General features: G+C 49.5%; 1 protein-coding gene across 1 annotated transcript in view; it reads left to right on the forward strand.

Moving 5' to 3' along the window:
* LOC144791841 (putative cation-transporting ATPase 13A4) overlaps window positions 1–19,912 on the forward strand; it is a 350,880-nt gene that overhangs the window by 131,315 nt on the left and 199,653 nt on the right. The window contains exons 5-6 of the mRNA XM_078666620.1: window positions 2,385–2,465; window positions 13,772–13,841. Coding sequence (XP_078522746.1) covers window positions 2,385–2,465; window positions 13,772–13,841 — 151 coding nt within the window. The remainder of the gene's footprint in view (window positions 1–2,384; window positions 2,466–13,771; window positions 13,842–19,912) is intronic.

Consider the following 19,912-nt stretch of genomic DNA (forward strand, 5'->3'; position numbering starts at 1 on the left):
CGAGGAGCCAGGCTTTCTCGAGGGTGCGGCAGGTCTTCTTGGAGTCCTTGAGGTTGTCGGTGAACCAGGATGCCTTCTTGCTTCTGGGTCTGCTGGGAGGGTTCTTTAGTGGCGCGAGGTCGTCGGCGCAGGCGGTCAGCCACTGTGTGAAGTTGCGGGCTGCTTCGTTGGGGTCCGTTGTGTTGGCGGGTGGGCTCTGGCTGAAGGAGGTGGTGAGCTGGTCTGCGGTGATCTTGCTCCAATTCCTGTGAGGTACCTGTTGCGGGTGGTGGTGGGTCGTGGATCTTTTGAAGCTGAAGTGGACGCAGCTGTGGTCGGTCCAGTGGAGTCCGGTGGCGTGGCTGAAGGTCAGGATACCTCTATCCCTTTCCGGACAGCAGCTGAAGTGAAAGTCACACTAGTTTTGAAGTTTGTGAAGATTTGTTAAATGGCACCAACGTTATTAGAAAACCAAAAAATCCATATCTAAATATATATATATATCAATACAATTACGAACTGGTGGTCGCCAATAGATAGTTATAGTTAGGACCTAATTTCCATGGGAAATGCACACCAACTTGGTGGGCACCAATCCCTCGAAAACCTTTTGGGTGCTTTTCTTTAATAAAAATGGCGGTTCTGCCTTTATTTAATTTTCTCTTTGCAGCTATCTCGTGTACTCAATTTTAACTTTTTCTCGATGATAAATTCAATGATTGCTTCCTTTTAATGGAATAAAGCCAGTCTTAGAAAAGCACTTAGCCCTTTATATAGAAGTACGGAGGAAGGTGGGCTAGCCCTTCCGTGCTTGAAGATATATGTTGTGCAATTTGCACGGTATTTGCTTAGATTTAGTAGGACATGCACTTTATATAGCCGTCTTCAGAATCCATAAATGGATAGGATGCTGGAAGAAAATCAAATCTGGACTCTGCCAAGACTTATTAAATAACCCAAAAGTAGGATACAAGACACTGCAAGTGCTCCTTAAGGAAAGCGCGCAGTTCTAGAAGGTTTTTGGTATTCCCAGTATTAATTTAGAAACTCAATTGAGTCTACTTGAAATGTAGGTTGGAACCACTGTGGATCATGCAATAGAAGTTAGGCAGGGAATGAATGGATTTCGGAAGTTGGGTGACGTCTGTAGAATGACCGGTGGAAAGCTTGGAGCCAGATTGAGCCGCAGATTCCGCGAGAGAAAGCCTGGCTGCAGCGCTCCTATAGGACCAGGTTGGGGGTGCTATAGAATTCGGATCCTAAGCTCTTGTTGGACAAGAAGGAACTTGTGCTTAATTTATTGGATGATTCTGTAAAAAAAAAAAAAAAAAAAAAAGTACATTAAAATAAATAAAAAAAGATCCCTAAGAGTTGTAGATCCAAGAGTGTGGAACTCGCATCCTCAAAAACCTTTAGAAAATCTCCTAAAACCTACCCTTTCAATTAAGCTCTCTACTTTTTCTGGTCCGGACGTCCTGTCCTATATTTTTTACTTGTTGGTTTGTAGAGCCAAGGTGCCCCGGCAGCGTGAATGTTTGCGCTCTACAGATTTATTTTTACTTTACTGTGTGACGCTGCCGGCGTCTTGTCTAAATATACTCCTTCAGTGTTACTCAGAACCTCATGAGATCCCAATGAGCTAAGGAGCACGATATTGTTACCAACTCCACACTCCGCGGGGAAACTCCAACATCCTCAGAAAAACTTTATACAGAACATACCACAAGTGCATTATGCATCCCTGATGTGCCTAGTTGTGTGTCCAATAGCACCCAGAAGCACTTACCCCAAGAACCAGCACACAGACGCATTCAACCGAACGCAGTGACACAACCCCTCCCATACACCTAGTGGAATCCAGGTAGGACGCATTGACTATCACAGACCTCACAATGGTGCTTTTCTATCCTATATCACAGCCAGAGATGCAACAGAGCAGATCAAAGACAACCCATGACGTGCGTCAACCGCGAAGGATGGCCATGTAGCGGACTGACACTTCCCATAACACAACTAAGGCACAACCAAGTATGTTCGCTATCCTCCCACACACACACCTGCCCCCCTCCATCTGCTGTAGAGTGGACACACCTGTAGACCTAGAAGTTGGGCATACAAGCGTTAGCGGAGTCCAGCCTCTGTCCATCCACCCGCTGCTCATCGAATAAACCGCGTCCACCTGCCTGACACTAGGACCAGACACCACCATTACCCGTCTTCAGAAGCTGATTCAGACTCCACAATGGAAACCCCAGAAACATCTGGAAAGTTATCAAACTGCCAAAGTGCCAGAAAGCCTTACCAGTGTCAGAATGTGCACTCTACAAATGTCAGTGACATCTCCCTAAAGATGGTCCTTCGACAGCCAGCGGATACATCTTACAATGCCGCCTTCTATATTTCAGGGTGCTGGAGGACAGCCTCACCTGCGCGAAGATACACTCGCGATTCGGATGTGGCTTCACAGGCGAGGAGCAAGCCATCAGGTATGAGGCACTTTGCATGTCATGAGTTTGCATTATGTTGACACACTATCTTTGCTGAAACGTGTTTGCGTGAGTAGTTTGTGAGCACCTCTTGTGTATTCTCCTTATCAAGTACATTTCAGTAGTTATTTTCTTTTTGCCCACTCAGAACGTGATTTTATGTGATTTACTTGTAAATCATTGCTTATTCACGCTTAGTTTGTGTATGTTTTGAAAAAAGCAAGTGCTGACCAAACAGATAAGTGATCTCCTTCTTTGGAGTGACAAATAAAGAAAATTTCAGAATTTGTCTGGTATTATTTATTTTATACCCTTTTACTTTTTGTTTTTGTACTTAGAAATTCGTTTGTCCGAAAAAGATGTACCATATGCAATTAACATACACTTATTCAAAAACACATATACAATAAATACATTCAATATAAACAACAAAACATCAATCTGAACATTTCATATATACATTAGCACAAATGTTTGTGCAACACCTTAAACATTCATTATTTACATGAGTTGTTCCTTGCTTGACTGAGATTCAGATTTAGTCCTTCAGTCTTTTCTTATACTGTTTTGAACACTTACCGCTCTCTCCATTTGATTTCTTCTTTATTTGAGTGTTCACACACTTCTTTTTTAAGGAAGATAGTGTAAATAATGAATGTTTATGGTGTTGCACAAACATTTGTGCTAATGTATATATGAAATGTTCAGATTGATGTTTTGTTGTTTATATTGAATGTATTTATTGTATATGTGTTTTTGAATAAGTGTATGTTAATTGCATATGGTATATCTTTTTCGGACAAACGAATTTCTAAGTACAAAAACAAAAAGTAAAAGGGTATAAAATAAATAATACCAGACAAATTCTGAAATTTTCTTTATTTGTCACTCCAAAGAAGGAGATCACTTATCTGTTTGGTCAGCACTTGCTTTTTTCAAAATATTATATATGGTCCAGCTGACCTCACGTCCCAGGACCTATCTCCCTGCTTTACGAAGTTTGTGTTTGTGGCAAAATCAACCTGAAGCTCTTTTCATTCATGGCACAGTGCTCTGAGCAGCTAACACCAGCAAAACACATGAGGCACATCAGCAAAAAGTGGAAGGGAGACTCACGCCAAGGTGCCAGGTCTAACGCAAACTATTGTAACTTTTTACACCATTTCAGACTCATTGCCTGATAATTCTCAATTTCAAAAAAAGGTGTAAACGCATTTCAATCGGCTTGCGTGAAGATAGCCTGAAGGATTTAAACTACACATTTAACCTTTGAAGCCATCTGAGCAACTTCTCCCCCTAAACTGCACCAATCTAGAGACCAAGAATCCAAGTGGTGAGACAGGGCTGAGTAGTTTGCAGCAAAATTAACAAAAGATGCCGCTTGGCTCCAGTAAAGCCAGAATTAGCATCGCTCTAAAGATGACCATCTTTGATCTGACCCGCATATGTGGATTTTGTTGGCAGCAGACACGGAGTAAATGGTCCTAAATTTATATACAGGAACCTCCACGTAGACTTGGGAAATTTCTTAAAAGAATATATATATATATATGATTGAATGATTTAATTGTATTTTAAATATTTTATATACTTATTAATTGGTTCTTAAAATGTATTTGTACGCTGTACTTTTATGACTTAACTGTCGATTAAAGTTTATGAATGAATGAATATATGTATATATATATATATATATATTACCTACTGGCGGTCGCCAGTAGGTATATATAGTTAGGATTTTTTTAAATAGGGATTTCTGAAAATTCTATGTTGAATAACTTTGGCGTTGATAGACGGAATTGGCTGAAATTTTCAGGAAAATGGCACATTTTGTTTCTGAGTGTCCCCTGGAAGTTTGGGGGGGTTTCGTCAAGCGGGGGCTGAGAAAAAAGGGGGGTCCCAAAACGTGTTTTTAACATTGAGTTTTCCATAGGGCGGTTGGACTCACTTTTAGCTCGAACGGCTGAATGGATTTCTATGAAACTTGGCAAAATTGTAGAGACTGTTTGCCCGATGTGCCTTTGCTAGGTCTCAAGATATGTGCTCCAGTGGATTTTGAGAAATGAACGTTCAAAAAAAATATATATTTGTGACCGCGTCCCGGTTAGCGCCCCGGTTCGCGTACCAGACGCGTAACGGAACTTCGCGAGGAGAAGCGGATTGGCTCTCCGGTGACTGTCAACATTCTAAACAGTCCGGAGCGGCCGCCATCTTGTCTCTCGGTAGGATCGAGAGACAAGAGGTGGAAATAAACGAAGGGGGAAATTAATGAAAGGGGGCAAGGTAGACCCCTCCTGACCCCCTAGGATTGATGTGGGGGCTATTAAAGGGCCCCGTGGGGCAAAAAAATAAAATAGATTTTTTTTCGATTTTTCGCGGTGGAAGCGCTACCCGGTACGCGAACCGGGTAGCTCACCGGTAGCGTAACGGGAGCCCGCCATCTTGTGTTTCGGACGAATTTAGTCACAAGATGGAGGATAAACAATGTTGGGAATGGGTATAAGGGGGCACGGGAGACATATCCTGACCCCCTAGGTTTTCTGAGGGTGGCTGGAGGCCCATATATGTAAAAAAAAAAAAACTTTCGCACGGTTAGCACCCGGTCCGCGCACCGGGTAGCGTTCCGGAAAGCGTAACAAGCGGAAAACCAAGGGAAATATTAAAATAATATTTTAGAGTGCTTTGAGGTAGGGTAGCTCTGAATAGAGCTGTTGTGTTGTGTGGGTGATGTAAGTACCAACATGTAGGTACCAATGAAGAGTCTAAAATTCAATGTACACCGTCTCCTCTGTAGATATTTTGTATGTTCTAATATGGGTTATTTAAATGTAAATGTGTGGAAAAGCCCTTCATGCTTTAAAGCAATTGTATTTTTGAACTGATTGTTCTTTCCTCTTAGTCCTCCTCTTTGTTTTTTTCCCCACACTCTTCTTCAGCATGATAGTTGATAAATTCGTTCCCTCAAAAAATGTATATACATAAAAAAATTATATTAAATACATATAAAATATATTTTTCCTTTAAAAGAAGAATACATTTTACAGCTTTTGATATTTGCTATTAAAAAACCATTGAAATTCACTGAAAAAAACATAGGTTATAGACCATATATAGTTAGGAATTAGCATTTACAAAACCTTGAAAATTCACTGAAAAAACCATAGGTTATAGACCATATATAGTTAGGAATTAGCATTTACAAAACCTTATTTTACTCACACAAAACCATTGAAATTCGCATATATAGTTAGTTGCACTAACTATATATCGCGCACCCGCAATCCACTGCTGATCATGTCACATATTACATCATTCACGACATGGTCAGTGACATCACTGATGACATCACTGATGACATCTCAAATGACATCACTGATGACAACATCCAGTGACTGTATGTTTCTGTAAAGTTAAAATATGTCTTACATATTGAAGAATGAGTGGATGTATAAGTGTCTGGATGAAGGATTTAGTAGGTGCATGACTGACTGTATGAGTGAGTGATTAAATGTGTCTCACTGAGTGCATGGGTTAGTGACTAAACTGTCTTAATTTGTGCATCATTATGTCTGTTGTTCTGTAAACTGCTGCATGTGTTGATCAGTAGCTATATGAGTAACTATATGGGTTATTGATTGGTTGCCCAACTATTTGTAAGGGAGATTGAGTGTGTGTGTGGGTGGCTGGGAGGTGTATGACTCTGTGCATAGATGTGTGAGCAGTTGATTCACTAGATGTATGGGTTCAAAAGTGCATGTGGAAACAGCTGTATGGGCGGTTGACTGTGTGCATGAGGTTATTGGTGAGTGAATGGATATCTCAGTGCTGCATGTCAAAGTAAGTACATATGTAAAACACAGTACATGTGAGAGTTGACATATATAAATAACTGTGCATAACAGCCAGTGAATGTGTGAGTGGCTGTATGGATCATTGTGAACTTGTATCAGGGATTGTATAAGAGAGTAAATATGTGTTAGTATATGTTTGAATAAGTAAGGTGTGTATAACTATATAGTTGAAGAAATGGAGGTGAGATTGATTCTTTGCAAGACTGACTAGGTGTGTGAGTAACTCCATGGATGAGTGACAGTCTGTGAGTGTCTGTTTACACTGAGTGTATCTAAGGTTATATTAGTCTGAAGAGGTTCATCGTATTATCACATGATTGATGTCATCAGTGATGTGATCAGTAATGTCAAATGAGATGTCATCAGTGATGCCATCAGTGATGCCATTTGAGATGTCATCAGTGATGTCATCAGTGATGTCATCAGTGATGTCATCAGTGATGTCCTCAGTGATGTCATTTGAGATGTCATCAGTGATGTCATCAGTGATGTCATTTGAGATGTCATCAGTGATGTCATCAGTGATGTCATTTGAGATGTCATCAGTGATGTCATCAGTGATGTCACTGACCATGTCATGAATGATGTAATATGTGACATGATCAGCAGTGGATTGCGGGTGCGCAATATATAGTTAGTGCAACTAACTATATATGCGAATTTCAATGGTTTTGTGTGAGTAAAATAAGGTTTTGTAAATGCTAATTCCTAACTATATATGGTCTATAACCTATGGTTTTTTCAGTGAATATATATATATATATATATATATATTACCTACTGGCAATAGCCAGTAGGTATATATAGTTAGGATTGTTTTCCATAGGGAAATCTTAACATTCTATTGGGAATAACATTGGCGCCGGTTGAGGAATCTTCCTGAAATTTCCCTTAACTTTGCCTCGCGGCGCTCCGGTCCTTCCCTGAAAGTTTGGGGGGGGGTTCGTCAAACGGGGGCCGAGATAAAAGGGGGGTCCCAAAACGTGTTTTCCCCATGTTAATTTCCATAGGGCGGTTGGACTCACTTTTAGCCCGAACGGCTGAATGGTTTTCCACCAAACTTGGCAAAATTGTAGGGACTGGTAGCCCGATGTGCCTTTGCTATGTCTCAAGATATGTGCTCAAGTGGTTTTTACGAAAATTAACTTTGAAAAAATATATATTGGGCTACATTGGGCTATATATATGTTAGAGCCCAAATGTAGCCCAATGTAGCCCAATGTAGCCCAAAGATGGCCACCAGAGACAAAAAAAAACAAATGTAGCCCAAATATCAGCCAGATGTAGCTATAGCCCAATGACAGAATGTCCCAGAGTGTTCTAAAGAACAACTGGAGCGCTAACAGTCTTACTTATGACAAAAGTATGGCACACCTGAAGTCATCTTGATTGGAATAAAGTGTTAACACTTAAAACATTTAATTTGCTAAGGAACAAAATGAGGGGGTTCATTTTGCCATAGAAATTATGATTAGTGCTGAAGAAATAAAAATTAGGGCACATTTTGAGTGACTTCTCAAATCCTCTTATATTTCATTAAAACAATTCTGATATGCAGTCTCCCAAGATGGCCACGAGAGACAAAAGAGCCTGTGCTTAAAAACTCTGTTAGCAAAGCAGGCATTTGAGATTTAAAAAACGTTTTAATATATAAAAACGTTATCCTCTAATAGAATTAGCATTTAAAAAACCTTGCGAATTCAATGAAAAAACCATAGGTTTCAGGCCTTATATAGTTAGGAATTACATTTAAAAAACCTTGCGTATTCACTGAAAAAACCATAGGTTTCAGGCCTTATATAGTTAGGAATTAGCATTTAAAAAACCTTTGAATTTCACAGAAAAAACCATAGGTTTCAGGCCTTATATAGTTAGAAATTAGCATTTAAAAAAACCTTGCAAATTCACTGAAAAAAACATAGGTTTCAGGCCTTATATAGTTAGGAATTAGCATTTAAAAAACCTTTGAAATTCACTGAAAAAACCATAGGTTTCAGGCCTTATATAGTTAGGAATTAGCATTTAAAAAACCTTGCAAATTCACTGAAAAAACCATAGGTTTCAGGCCTTATATAGTTAGGAATTAGCATTTAAAAAACCTTTGAAATTCACTGAAAAAAACATAGGTTTCAGGAGTTATATAGTTAGGAATTAGCTTTTAAAAAACCTTTGAAATTCACTCAAACAACTATAAGTTTTAGGGGTGTTATAGTTAGCTGGACATTTTACTCATACAAAACCATTGAAATTGCTCCTATATAGTTAGTTGTACTAACTATATTTCGCGCACCCGCAATCCACTGCTGATGATGTCACATATTAGATCATTCATGACATGGTCAGTGACATCACTGATGACATCTCAAATGACATCACTGAAGACATCACTGATGACATCATCCACGTGACAATCACATACACCTTTTCACACACTATTACAATTTTTCATCACTCTTTGTAAAATACAGAGTATCATATTTAAATCCATTGTCACAGCAATACAAGTATCTAAAAATCCACTCAGTGATTCATAGATGTATACACACATCTAATCACTTACCTATGGATTCACTCATACATGCTGTCAATGAACAATAGAACACTATCAAAAATACTTATACATCTATATCGACATTAAACAACAGCACGCATCCTATTCACATATGAAGTCATCCTACTCACTTATGCAAACAATGGAACATACTTACATATTTACTTAGCAAAACACTTATACAAACACCACTTCTTCTATTCATTTAGATAGTAAGTCATACTTAGTGAATTATAAAATCATTATTACAAGTATACAGTTATCTATACAGTCACTCACACAATCATTGTGTCTTATGTATACTTATTTATATACAACAACTGACACATACACTGCCTTTTATTTTTCTAGTTTGTTGGACCTGTACCTTTGAGAAATATATTTGCTCATCACCACACCCATAAAGATATTCACTCACCCAAACAACTGTTAGAACATGTAGTTTTAACTTCATATATCTACTGAATCAACTATTCACACATCTTTGGACAATCACACCCCCCCCCCCCCACCGAACCACACACACGTTCACACTCCCATACAAATACTCAGTTAACTAATCAATAACTAATATAGACTTTCACATAGCTAGTAACCAACTGTAGAATCAGTTTACACAACAACTGACAAAGTGATTCACACAGTTTAGTCACTATCCACTATATTTAGTGAGACATTATAAATTGGTCAACTAAACAGTCAACTACACTGCTACTAAATCCTCCATCCAAATATTTATTTATATATATCCACTTATTCTTCAATGCAAATTGCTATATATATAATGCATATTTAAATAACGAAGCAAACCACATTCACTGGATGATGTCATCAGTGATGTCATCAGTGATGTCATTTGAGATGTCATCAGTGATGTCACTGACCATGTCATGAATGATCTAATATGTGACATCATCAGCAGTGGATTGCGGGTGCGCAAAATATAGTTAGTACAACTAACTATATAGGAGCAATTTCATTGGTTTTGTATGAGTAAAATGTCCAGCTAACTATAACACCACTAAAACTTATAGTTTTTTGAGTGAATATATATATATATATATATATTTAATAAATTATGCTTTTTTTTAAACAAGTGCTTTGGGATTATCTCCAGCCATTATATGAACATATCTGTTGTTATAATTTTGCACTTCAATGTATAGCCAGGAGTTTGTGGTAATCGCGATGGTGATGAGAAACTACAAATTTGAAGCATATAAATAGTGCGGCAGGTAGATAAGTTTTCGACATATGCTGCTATCTGATACAACAAATGTTTTGATTGTTACTGCTACTGTTAGCAAATAGCTGTTGTAATCATTCAGTAACATCTAAAGAGGATGTTGCGGAAAGGCCTGAGCAGCTGACTATGGAACTGGAGGAACTGGTTCGAGTCTTGGCATCAACTTAATATCCTATGATTCTGGGCAAACAACTTAACCTACCAGGAAACTTCTTAAAAGAATATACCTACTTAGTTTATTTCTGGGACAAATATACTGAACAAATAAACACAAAACAATGCAAATTCAGCTAAATATTAACGTGGAAAAAAGTGTATACATCCGCAGTAAAAACTCAAATGTGAGCGGAAACAATAACCTCCTTCTTGCGGTAAGCATCTACCAAGTCAAAACACCAACAGTAGCGTAAAGGAAGAGGGCTGAACAAAGTGTGTTTATTTCAGGGTTGGCTTCAAATTAGTAAAGTATATAATATTTTATTTACTAAGTAATACAAGTAGTAAACTGTTGGAAGAAGCAGTAAAGGTTGTACGGAGCAGCGCGCACACAAGGGGCAGCCTGCGGCGGCACAGGGTCCTGTGTGTGCGTAATGTGAATGAAAATAAAGCATTTTTCCAATACAACACACACAATTAATGATCGTCTGGCATACACTGAAGCGCAGCGGCCTTGAATAGAGTGCAGCGCTGCAACAATTACAAAAAGTGTTCTCCTCAACAGCCGATGAAGCATCCAAGCGGAAGGATATTGTAGTTGGGCACTGCTCCGCTGTGAAAAATGGAAGTGAGGTATCACTGCGTGAACCAATTAGAGGCACCAAAGAAGGTGGATACTGGACTGAAGCAATGGTAAGCGGGAGCGAAGTCCTTTATTCAGCACAGCAGGTCTTCCAGATGGCGCATGCGCGCTGCCTCGGCTCGACCTAAAATGGGAAGCACTGTGGAGAAGAGAACTTAAAATGACGGAAGTGAGGTATCGCTGTGTGAACCACTTAGGAGGCAGCACAGAATGATACTCGACTGAAGCAATGGTAAGCGGGAGCGAAGTGATTTATTCAGTACGGCAGGTCTTCCAGACGGCGCATGCGCGCTGCCTAGATTCGACCTAAAATGGGAAGCACTGTGGAGAAGAGAACTTCAAATGATGGAAGTGAGGTATCGCTGCGTGAACCACTTAGGAGGCAGCACAGAAGGATACTCGACTGAAGCAATGGTAAGCGGGAGCGAAGTCCTTTATTCAGCACAGCAGGTCTTCCAGATGGCGCATGCGCGCTGCCTCGGCTCGACCTAAAATGGGAAGCACTGTGGAGAAGAGAACTTAAAATGACGGAAGTGAGGTATCGCTGTGTGAACCACTTAGGAGGCAGCACAGAATGATACTCGACTGAAGCAATGGTAAGCGGGAGCGAAGTGATTTATTCAGTACGGCAGGTCTTCCAGACGGCGCATGCGCGCTGCCTAGATTCGACCTAAAATGGGAAGCACTGTGGAGAAGAGAACTTCAAATGATGGAAGTGAGGTATCGCTGCGTGAACCACTTAGGAGGCAGCACAGAAGGATACTCGACTGAAGCAATGGTAAGCGGGAGCGAAGTCCTTTATTCAGCACAGCAGGTCTTCCAGACGGCGCATGCGCGCTGCCTCGGCTCGACCTAAAATGGGAAGCACTGTGGAGAAGAGAACTTAAAATGACGGAAGTGAGGTATCGCTGCGTGAACCACTTAGGAGGCAGCACAGAATGATACTCGACTGAAGCAATGGTAAGCGGGAGCGAAGTGATTTATTCAGTACGGCAGGCCTTCCAGACGGCGCATGCGCGCTGCCTAGGCTCGACCTAAAATGGGAAGCACTGTGGAGAAGAGAACTTCAAATGATGGAAGTGAGGTATCGCTGCGTGAACCACTTAGGAGGCAGCACAGAAGGATACTCGACTGAAGCAATGGTAAGCGGGAGCGAAGTCCTTTATTCAGCACAGCAGGTCTTCCAGACGGCGCATGCGCGCTGCCTCGGCTCGACCTAAAATGGGAAGCACTGTGGAGAAGAGAACTTAAAATGACGGAAGTGAGGTATTGCTGTGTGAACCACTTAGGAGGCAGCACAGAATGATACTCGACTGAAGCAATGGTAAGCGGGAGCGAAGTGATTTATTCAGTACAGCAGGTCTTCCAGACGGCGCATGCGCGCTGCCTAGGCTCGACCTAAAATGGGAAGCACTGTGGAGAAGAGAACTTCAAATTATAGAAGTGTTGCGTGGCCCATCGAGAAGCGTCGTGATTAGAAAGAGCAGGTCCCAGATCCCTAGCCGGTTTACATGTTTGTCTGTTTTATTTGACACTTGGTGAGCATCGTTTTCTTGCTACAAAATCTCTACGGGCGTCAGGATCCAATGCTGAAGTTCTTGCGTACTTCACAACCAATAATGACATCACAGCATGCCTAGGATGAAGAGTCCTGTGAATCTCTGAGCAAGCAAACCAAGGAGAGTATAGTAGTATAGAGTGTAAATATATTTATTTGATTTTATTTATATTGAAACATATGTAGCAACCCTAGGTGGAATGGATGAGAGACTGTGCAGGAACGGTGGAAATAAAGAGCTCGGGGTCCTGAGGATGAACTGTAGGGGCTTGAGCCTTCGAGATGTGGCTTAACAGCTGGAGAGGTAGACTTTGAATCTTGGGAACAGAGTTGGAGTCTGGTGGAGGCTCACACATCCTATGATTCTGGGCAAATCCCATAATCTCCCCGTGACAAAACATGAATGTGTCTGTCTGTTATGCAACTGGTTCTCACGTCAAGCGCTCAGATACCTCCGGGTTGAGTTTGCGCTATAGAGGCGTGACCGGCCAATCATAAGTGCCAAGAGAGGAGAGCAGTAGTAGTGGATTACTCTGTGTTGGCAGTTACAGTGCAGCGGAGGACACGGAGTATGGCCTCCCGCCTCTCTCTACTGGAGTAGGGTATGGATTGAACTTCATTCATGACACCTGCTTTCCAATATGCCCAACATTAGGTTGTAAACCCCACCCATGGGTCTACCACCGCCGCGGATTGTGGCGCGAGTGACCTCACCACCTCTTCCAGTGCACCATGCATTATCAGGTCATTAATGCACGCTTTAACTGGTGGCTTCCTAGGGCTCCTCTATCTGAATGTGGTTTGACCTTGAGTTACACCCAGGGTCACCATTCTCATGGGCTTCTACGTTCCTTTGATAGGTTAATATTGTGACCTCAGTTTCTGTAGGGGCGGTAAGTACAAGATGGGCTGACGTCATTTGGGGGCTGTTTCTATTGGGGCGGTAACTACAAGATGTGCTGACGTCATTTGGCCAGCAGTGTTGAGATGCCGGCTTCGTTTGGTCAAGCCCAGGGGCTGATGGGAGGCTTGTGGCAGGACTCCGCCCCAGAGAGTTGACCTCTGTCATGGGAATGACATGCTCCCTTCTGATTGGCTGTTTTGGGATAGTGGTTGGATACAAGTGGATGCTAAGAGCCGGTGACTGATTTTTACACCCCAATCCCACGCCATTAAACCGTGTGTTTCGGGTCTTATTCTCCTACGTAAGGGAAGGTGAGCGTGAGAGCACGCTCTTGTTATTTTGCATTATTTTACTTTTAAGTTTATAATGAATTAAACAAATCCATCTTCCTCTGCAGGAGACTCGTCGCTGGAGCAAATGCCATCGAAGTTGAAATTGTGCCCATCTGGAAGCTTCTGTTCAAAGAGGTGAACCCCAGCTCTCGATAAACACACCCCCTGCTGGTGGACTGTCAGGGGGAGGGGGCGGTGGGGAGGGGCCTGGCTGGCTGCCCCGGGCCCCACTCTATAGAGGACCCTGGGACCAAATCTGGGCAGGGCCCCATATCCCATTTTAGGCGGGACCCTGGATCCCACTCTAGGCGGGACCCTGCGTCGCACTCTAGGCGGGACCCTGCGTCGCACTCTAGACAGGGCCCCGGGTCCAACTCTAGGTGGGACCCTGGATCCCACTCTAGACAGGGCCCGGGTCCCACTCTAGACAGGACCCTGGATCCCACTCTAGGCGGGACCCTGCGTCGCACTCTAGACAGGGCCCCGGGTCCCACTCTAGGCGGGACCCTGCGTCGCACTCTAGGCGGGACCCTGCGTCGCACTCTAGACAGGGCCCCGGGTCCCACTCTAGGCGGGACCCTGCGTCGCACTCTAGACAGGGCCCCGGGTCCCACTCTAGGCGGGACCCTGCGTCGCACTCTAGACAGGGCCCCGGGTCCCACTCTAGACAGGACCCTGGATCCCACTCTAGGCGGGACCCTGCGTCGCACTCTAGACGGGACCCTGGATCCCACTCTAGACAGGACCCTGGATCCCACTCTAGACAGGGCCCCGGGTCCCACTCTAGGCGGGACCCTGGATCCCACTCTAGACGGGACCCTGCGTCGCACTGTGGACGGGACCCTGGATCCCACTCTAGACAGGGCCCCGGGTCCCACTCTAGGCGGGACCCTGCGTCGCACTCTAGACAGGGCCCCGGGTCCCACTCTAGACAGGACCCTGGATCCCACTCTAGGCGGGACCCTGGATCCCACTCTAGACGGGACCCTGGATCCCACTCTAGGCGGGACCCTGCGTCGCACTCTAGACGGGGCCCCGGGTCCCACTCTAGGCGGGGCCCCGGGTCCCACTCTAGGCGGGACCCTGGGTCCCACTCTAGGCGGGACCCTGGGTCCCACTCTAGGCAGGACCCTGCGTCGCACTCTAGACAGGGCCCTGGATCCCACTCTAGGCAGGACCCTGGGTCCCACTCTAGGCGGGACCCTGCGTCGCACTCTAGACGGGGCCGCGGGTCCCACTCTAGGCGGGACCCTGCGTCGCACTCTAGACAGGGCCCCGGGTCCCACTCTAGACAGGGCCCCGGGTCCTACTCTAGACAGGGCCCCGGGTCCTACTCTATACGGGACCCTGGATCCCACTCCAGGCGGGACCATGCGTCGCACTCTAGACGGGGCCCCGGGTCCTACTCTAGACGGGACCCCGGGTCCCACTCTAGGCGGGACCCTGCGTCGCACTCTAGACGGGGCCCCGGGTCCCACTCTAGGCGGGACCCTGCTTCGCACTCTAGACGGGGCCCCGGGTCCCACTCTAGGCGGGACCCTGCGTCGCACTCTAGGCAGGACCCTGGATTCCACTCTAGGCGGGACCCTGCGTCGCACTCTAGACAGGGCCCCGGGTCCCACTCTACGCGGGACCCTGCGTCGCACTCTAGGCGGGACCCTGCGTCGCACTCTAGGCGGGACCCTGGATCCCACTCTAGGCGGGACCCTGCGTCGCACTCTAGACAGGGCCCCGGGTCCCACTCTAGACAGGACCCTGGATCCCACTCTAGGCGGGACCCTGGATCCCACTCTAGACGGGACCCTGGATCCCACTCTAGACGGGACCCTGGATCCCACTCTAGACAGGGCCCCGGGTCCCACTCTAGACGGGGCCCCGGGTCCCACTCTAGGCGGGACCCTGCGTCGCACTCTAGGCAGGACCCTGGATTCCACTCTAGGCGGGACCCTGCGTCGCACTCTAGACAGGGCCCCGGGTCCCACTCTACGCGGGACCCTGCGTCGCACTCTAGGCGGGACCCTGGATACCACTCTAGGCGGGACCCTGCGTCGCACTCTAGACAGGGCCCCGGGTCCCACTCTAGACAGGACCCTGGATCCCACTCTAGGCGGGACCCTGCGTCGCACTCTAGACGGGACCCTGGATCCCACTCTAGACAGGGCCCCGGGTCCCACTCTAGGCGGGACCCTGGATCCCACTCTAGGCAGGACCCTGGGTCCCACTCTAGGCGGGACCCTGCGTCACACTCTAGGCGGGACCCTGGGTCCCACTCTAGGCGGGACCCTGCGTCGCACTCTAGACGGGGCCCCGGGTCCCACTCTAGGCGGGACCCTGGATCCCACTCTAGACAGGGCCCCGGGTCCCACTCTAGGCGGGACCCTGCATCGCACTCTAGACAGGGCCCCGGGTCCTACTCTAGACGGGACCCTGCGTCGCACTCTAGACGGGGCCCCGGGTCCCACTCTAGGCGGGACCCTGCGTCGCACTCTAGACGGGACCCCGGGTCCCACTCTAGGCGGGACCCTGCGTCGCACTCTAGACGGGGCCCCGGGTCCCACTCTAGGCGGGACCCTGCGTCGCACTCTAGGTAGGACCCTGGATCCCACTCTAGGCGGGACCCTGCGTCGCACTCTAGACAGGGCCCCGGGTCCCACTCTACGCGGGACCCTGCGTCGCACTCTAGGCGGGACCCTGCGTCGCACTCTAGGCGGGACCCTGGATCCCACTCTAGGCGGGACCCTGCGTCGCACTCTAGGCGGGACCCTGGATCCCACTCTAGGCGGGACCCTGCGTCGCACTCTAGACAGGGCCCCGGGTCCCACTCTAGACAGGATCCTGCGTCGCACTCTAGACAGGGCCCCGGGTCCCGCTCTAGGCGGGACCCTGGATCCCACTCTAGACGGGACCCTGCGTCGCACTCTAGACAGGGCCCTGGATCCCACTCTAGACAGGGCCCCGGGTCCCACTCTAGGCGGGACCCTGGATCCCACTCTAGGCAGGGCCCCGGGTCCCACTCTAGGCGGGACCCTGCGTCACACTCTAGGCGGGACCCTGGGTCCCACTCTAGGCGGGACCCTGCGTCGCACTCTAGACGGGGCCCCGGGTCCCACTCTAGGCGGGACCCTGGATCCCACTCTAGACAGGGCCCCGGGTCCCACTCTAGGCGGGACCCTGGATCCCACTCTAGACAGGGCCCCGGGTCCCACTCTAGGCGGGACCCCGGGTCCCACTCTAGGCGGGACCCTGCGTCGCACTCTAGACGGGACCCCGGGTCCCACTCTAGGCGGGACCCTGCGTCGCACTCTAGACGGGACCCCGGGTCCCACTCTAGGCGGGACCCTGCGTTGCACTCTAGACAGGACCCTGCGTCGCACTCTAGACAGGACCCTGGATCCCACTCTAGACAGGACCCTGGATCCCACTCTAGGCGGGACCCTGGATCCCACTCTAGGCGGGACCCTGCGTCGCACTCTAGACAGGGCCGCGGGTCCCACTCTAGGCGGGACCCTGCGTCACACTCTAGACAGGGCCGCGGGTCCCACTCTAGGCGGGACCCTGCGTCGCACTCTAGGCGGGACCCTGCGTCGCACTCTAGACAGGGCCCCGGGTCCTACTCTAGGCGGGACCCTGGATCCCACTCTAGGCGGGACCCTGCGTCACACTCTAGACAGGGCCCCGGGTCCCACTCTAGGCGGGACCCTGCGTCACACTCTAGACAGGGCCCCGGGTCCTACTCTAGGCGGGACCCTGGATCCCACTCTAGGCGGGACCCTGCGTCACACTCTAGACAGGGCCGCGGGTCCCACTCTAGGCGGGACCCTGCGTCGCACTCTAGACAGGGCCCCGGGTCCCACTCTAGGCGGGACCCTGGATCCCACTCTAGGCGGGACCCTGCGTCGCACTCTAGACAGGGCCCCGGGTCCCACTCTAGGCGGGACCCTGCGTCGCACTCTAGACAGGGCCCCGGGTCCCACTCTAGGCGGGACCCTGCATCGCACTCTAGGCGGGACCCTGCATCGCACTCTAGGCGGGACCCTGCGTCGCACTCTAGACGGGACCCTGCGTCGCACTCTAGACAGGGCCCCGGGTCCCACTCTAGGCGGGACCCTGGATCCCACTCCAGGCGGGACCCTGCGTCGCACTCTAGACGGGGCCCTGCGTCGCACTCTAGACAGGGCCCCGGGTCCCACTCTTGGCGGGACCCTGGATCCCACTCTAGGCGGGACCCTGCGTCGCACTCTAGACAGGGCCCCGGGTCCCACTCTAGGCGGGACCCTGCGTCGCACTCTAGACAGGGCCCCGGGTCCCACTCTAGGCGGGACCCTGCGTCGCACTCTAGGCGGGACCCTGCGTCGCACTCTAGACAGGGCCCCGGGTCCCACTCTAGGCGGGACCCTGCGGCGCACTCTAGACGGGGCCCCGGGTCCCACTCTAGGCGGGACCCTGCGGCGCACTCTAGACGGGGCCCCGGGTCCCACTCTAGGCGGGACCCTGCGGCGCACTCTAGACGGGGCCCCGGGTCCCACTCTAGGCGGGACCCTGCGTCACACTCTAGACAGGGCCCCGGGTCCTACTCTAGGCGGGACCCTGGATCCCACTCTAGGCGGGACCCTGCGTCACACTCTAGACAGGGCCGCGGGTCCCACTCTAGGCGGGACCCTGCGTCGCACTCTAGACAGGGCCCCGGGTCCCACTCTAGGCGGGACACTGGATCCCACTCTAGGTGGGACCCTGCGTCGCACTCTAGACAGGGCCCGGGTCCCACTCTAGACAGGGCCCCGGGTCCCACTCTAGGCGGGACCCTGCGTCACACTCTAGGCGGGACCCTGGGTCCCACTCTAGGCGGGACCCTGCGTCGCACTCTAGACGGGGCCCCGGGTCCCACTCTAGGCGGGACCCTGGATCCCACTCTAGACAGGGCCCCGGGTCCCACTCTAGGCGGGACCCTGCATCGCACTCTAGACAGGGCCCCGGGTCCTACTCTAGACGGGACCCCGGGTCCCACTCTAGGCGGGACCCTGCGTCGCACTCTAGATGGGACCCCGGGTCCCACTCTAGGCGGGACCCTGCGTCGCACTCTAGACGGGACCCCGGGTCCCACTCTAGGCGGGACCCTGCGTCGCACTCTAGACAGGACCCTGCGTCGCACTCTAGACAGGACCCTGGATCCCACTCTAGACAGGACCCTGGATCCCACTCTAGGCGGGACCCTGGATCCCACTCTAGGCGGGACCCTGCGTCACACTCTAGACAGGGCCGCGGGTCCCACTCTAGGCGGGACCCTGGATCCCACTCTAGACAGGGCCCCGGGTCCCACTCTAGGCGGGACCCTGGATCCCACTCTAGGCGGGACCCTGCGTCACACTCTAGACAGGGCCGCGGGTCCCACTCTAGGCAGGACCCTGGATCCCACTCTAGGCGGGACCCTGCGTCGCACTCTAGACGGGGCCCTGCGTCGCACTCTAGACAGGGCCCCGGGTCCCACTCTAGGCGGGACCCTGGATCCCACTCTAGACAGGACCCTGGATCCCACTCTAGGCGGGACCCTGGATCCCACTCTAGGCGGGACCCTGCGTCACACTCTAGACAGGGCCGCGGGTCCCACTCTAGGCGGGACCCTGCGTCGCACTCTAGGCGGGACCCTGCGTCGCACTCTAGACAGGGCCCCGGGTCCTACTCTAGGCGGGACCCTGGATCCCACTCTAGGCGGGACCCTGCGTCACACTCTAGACAGGGCCCCGGGTCCCACTCTAGGCGGGACCCTGCGTCACACTCTAGACAGGGCCCCGGGTCCTACTCTAGGCGGGACCCTGGATCCCACTCTAGGCGGGACCCTGCGTCACACTCTAGACAGGGCCGCGGGTCCCACTCTAGGCGGGACCCTGCGTCGCACTCTAGACAGGGCCCCGGGTCCCACTCTAGGCGGGACCCTGGATCCCACTCTAGGCGGGACCCTGTGTCGCACTCTAGACAGGGCCCCGGGTCCCACTCTAGGCGGGACCCTGCGTCGCACTCTAGACAGGGCCCCGGGTCCCACTCTAGGCGGGACCCTGCATCGCACTCTAGGCGGGACCCTGCGTCGCACTCTAGGCGGGACCCTGCGTCGCACTCTAGACGGGACCCTGCGTCGCACTCTAGACAGGGCCCCGGGTCCCACTCTAGGCGGGACCCTGGATCCCACTCCAGGCGGGACCCTGCGTCGCACT

Source organism: Lissotriton helveticus, chromosome 11 (assembly GCF_964261635.1).
Source record: "Lissotriton helveticus chromosome 11, aLisHel1.1, whole genome shotgun sequence".
NCBI lineage: Eukaryota > Metazoa > Chordata > Amphibia > Caudata > Salamandridae > Lissotriton > Lissotriton helveticus.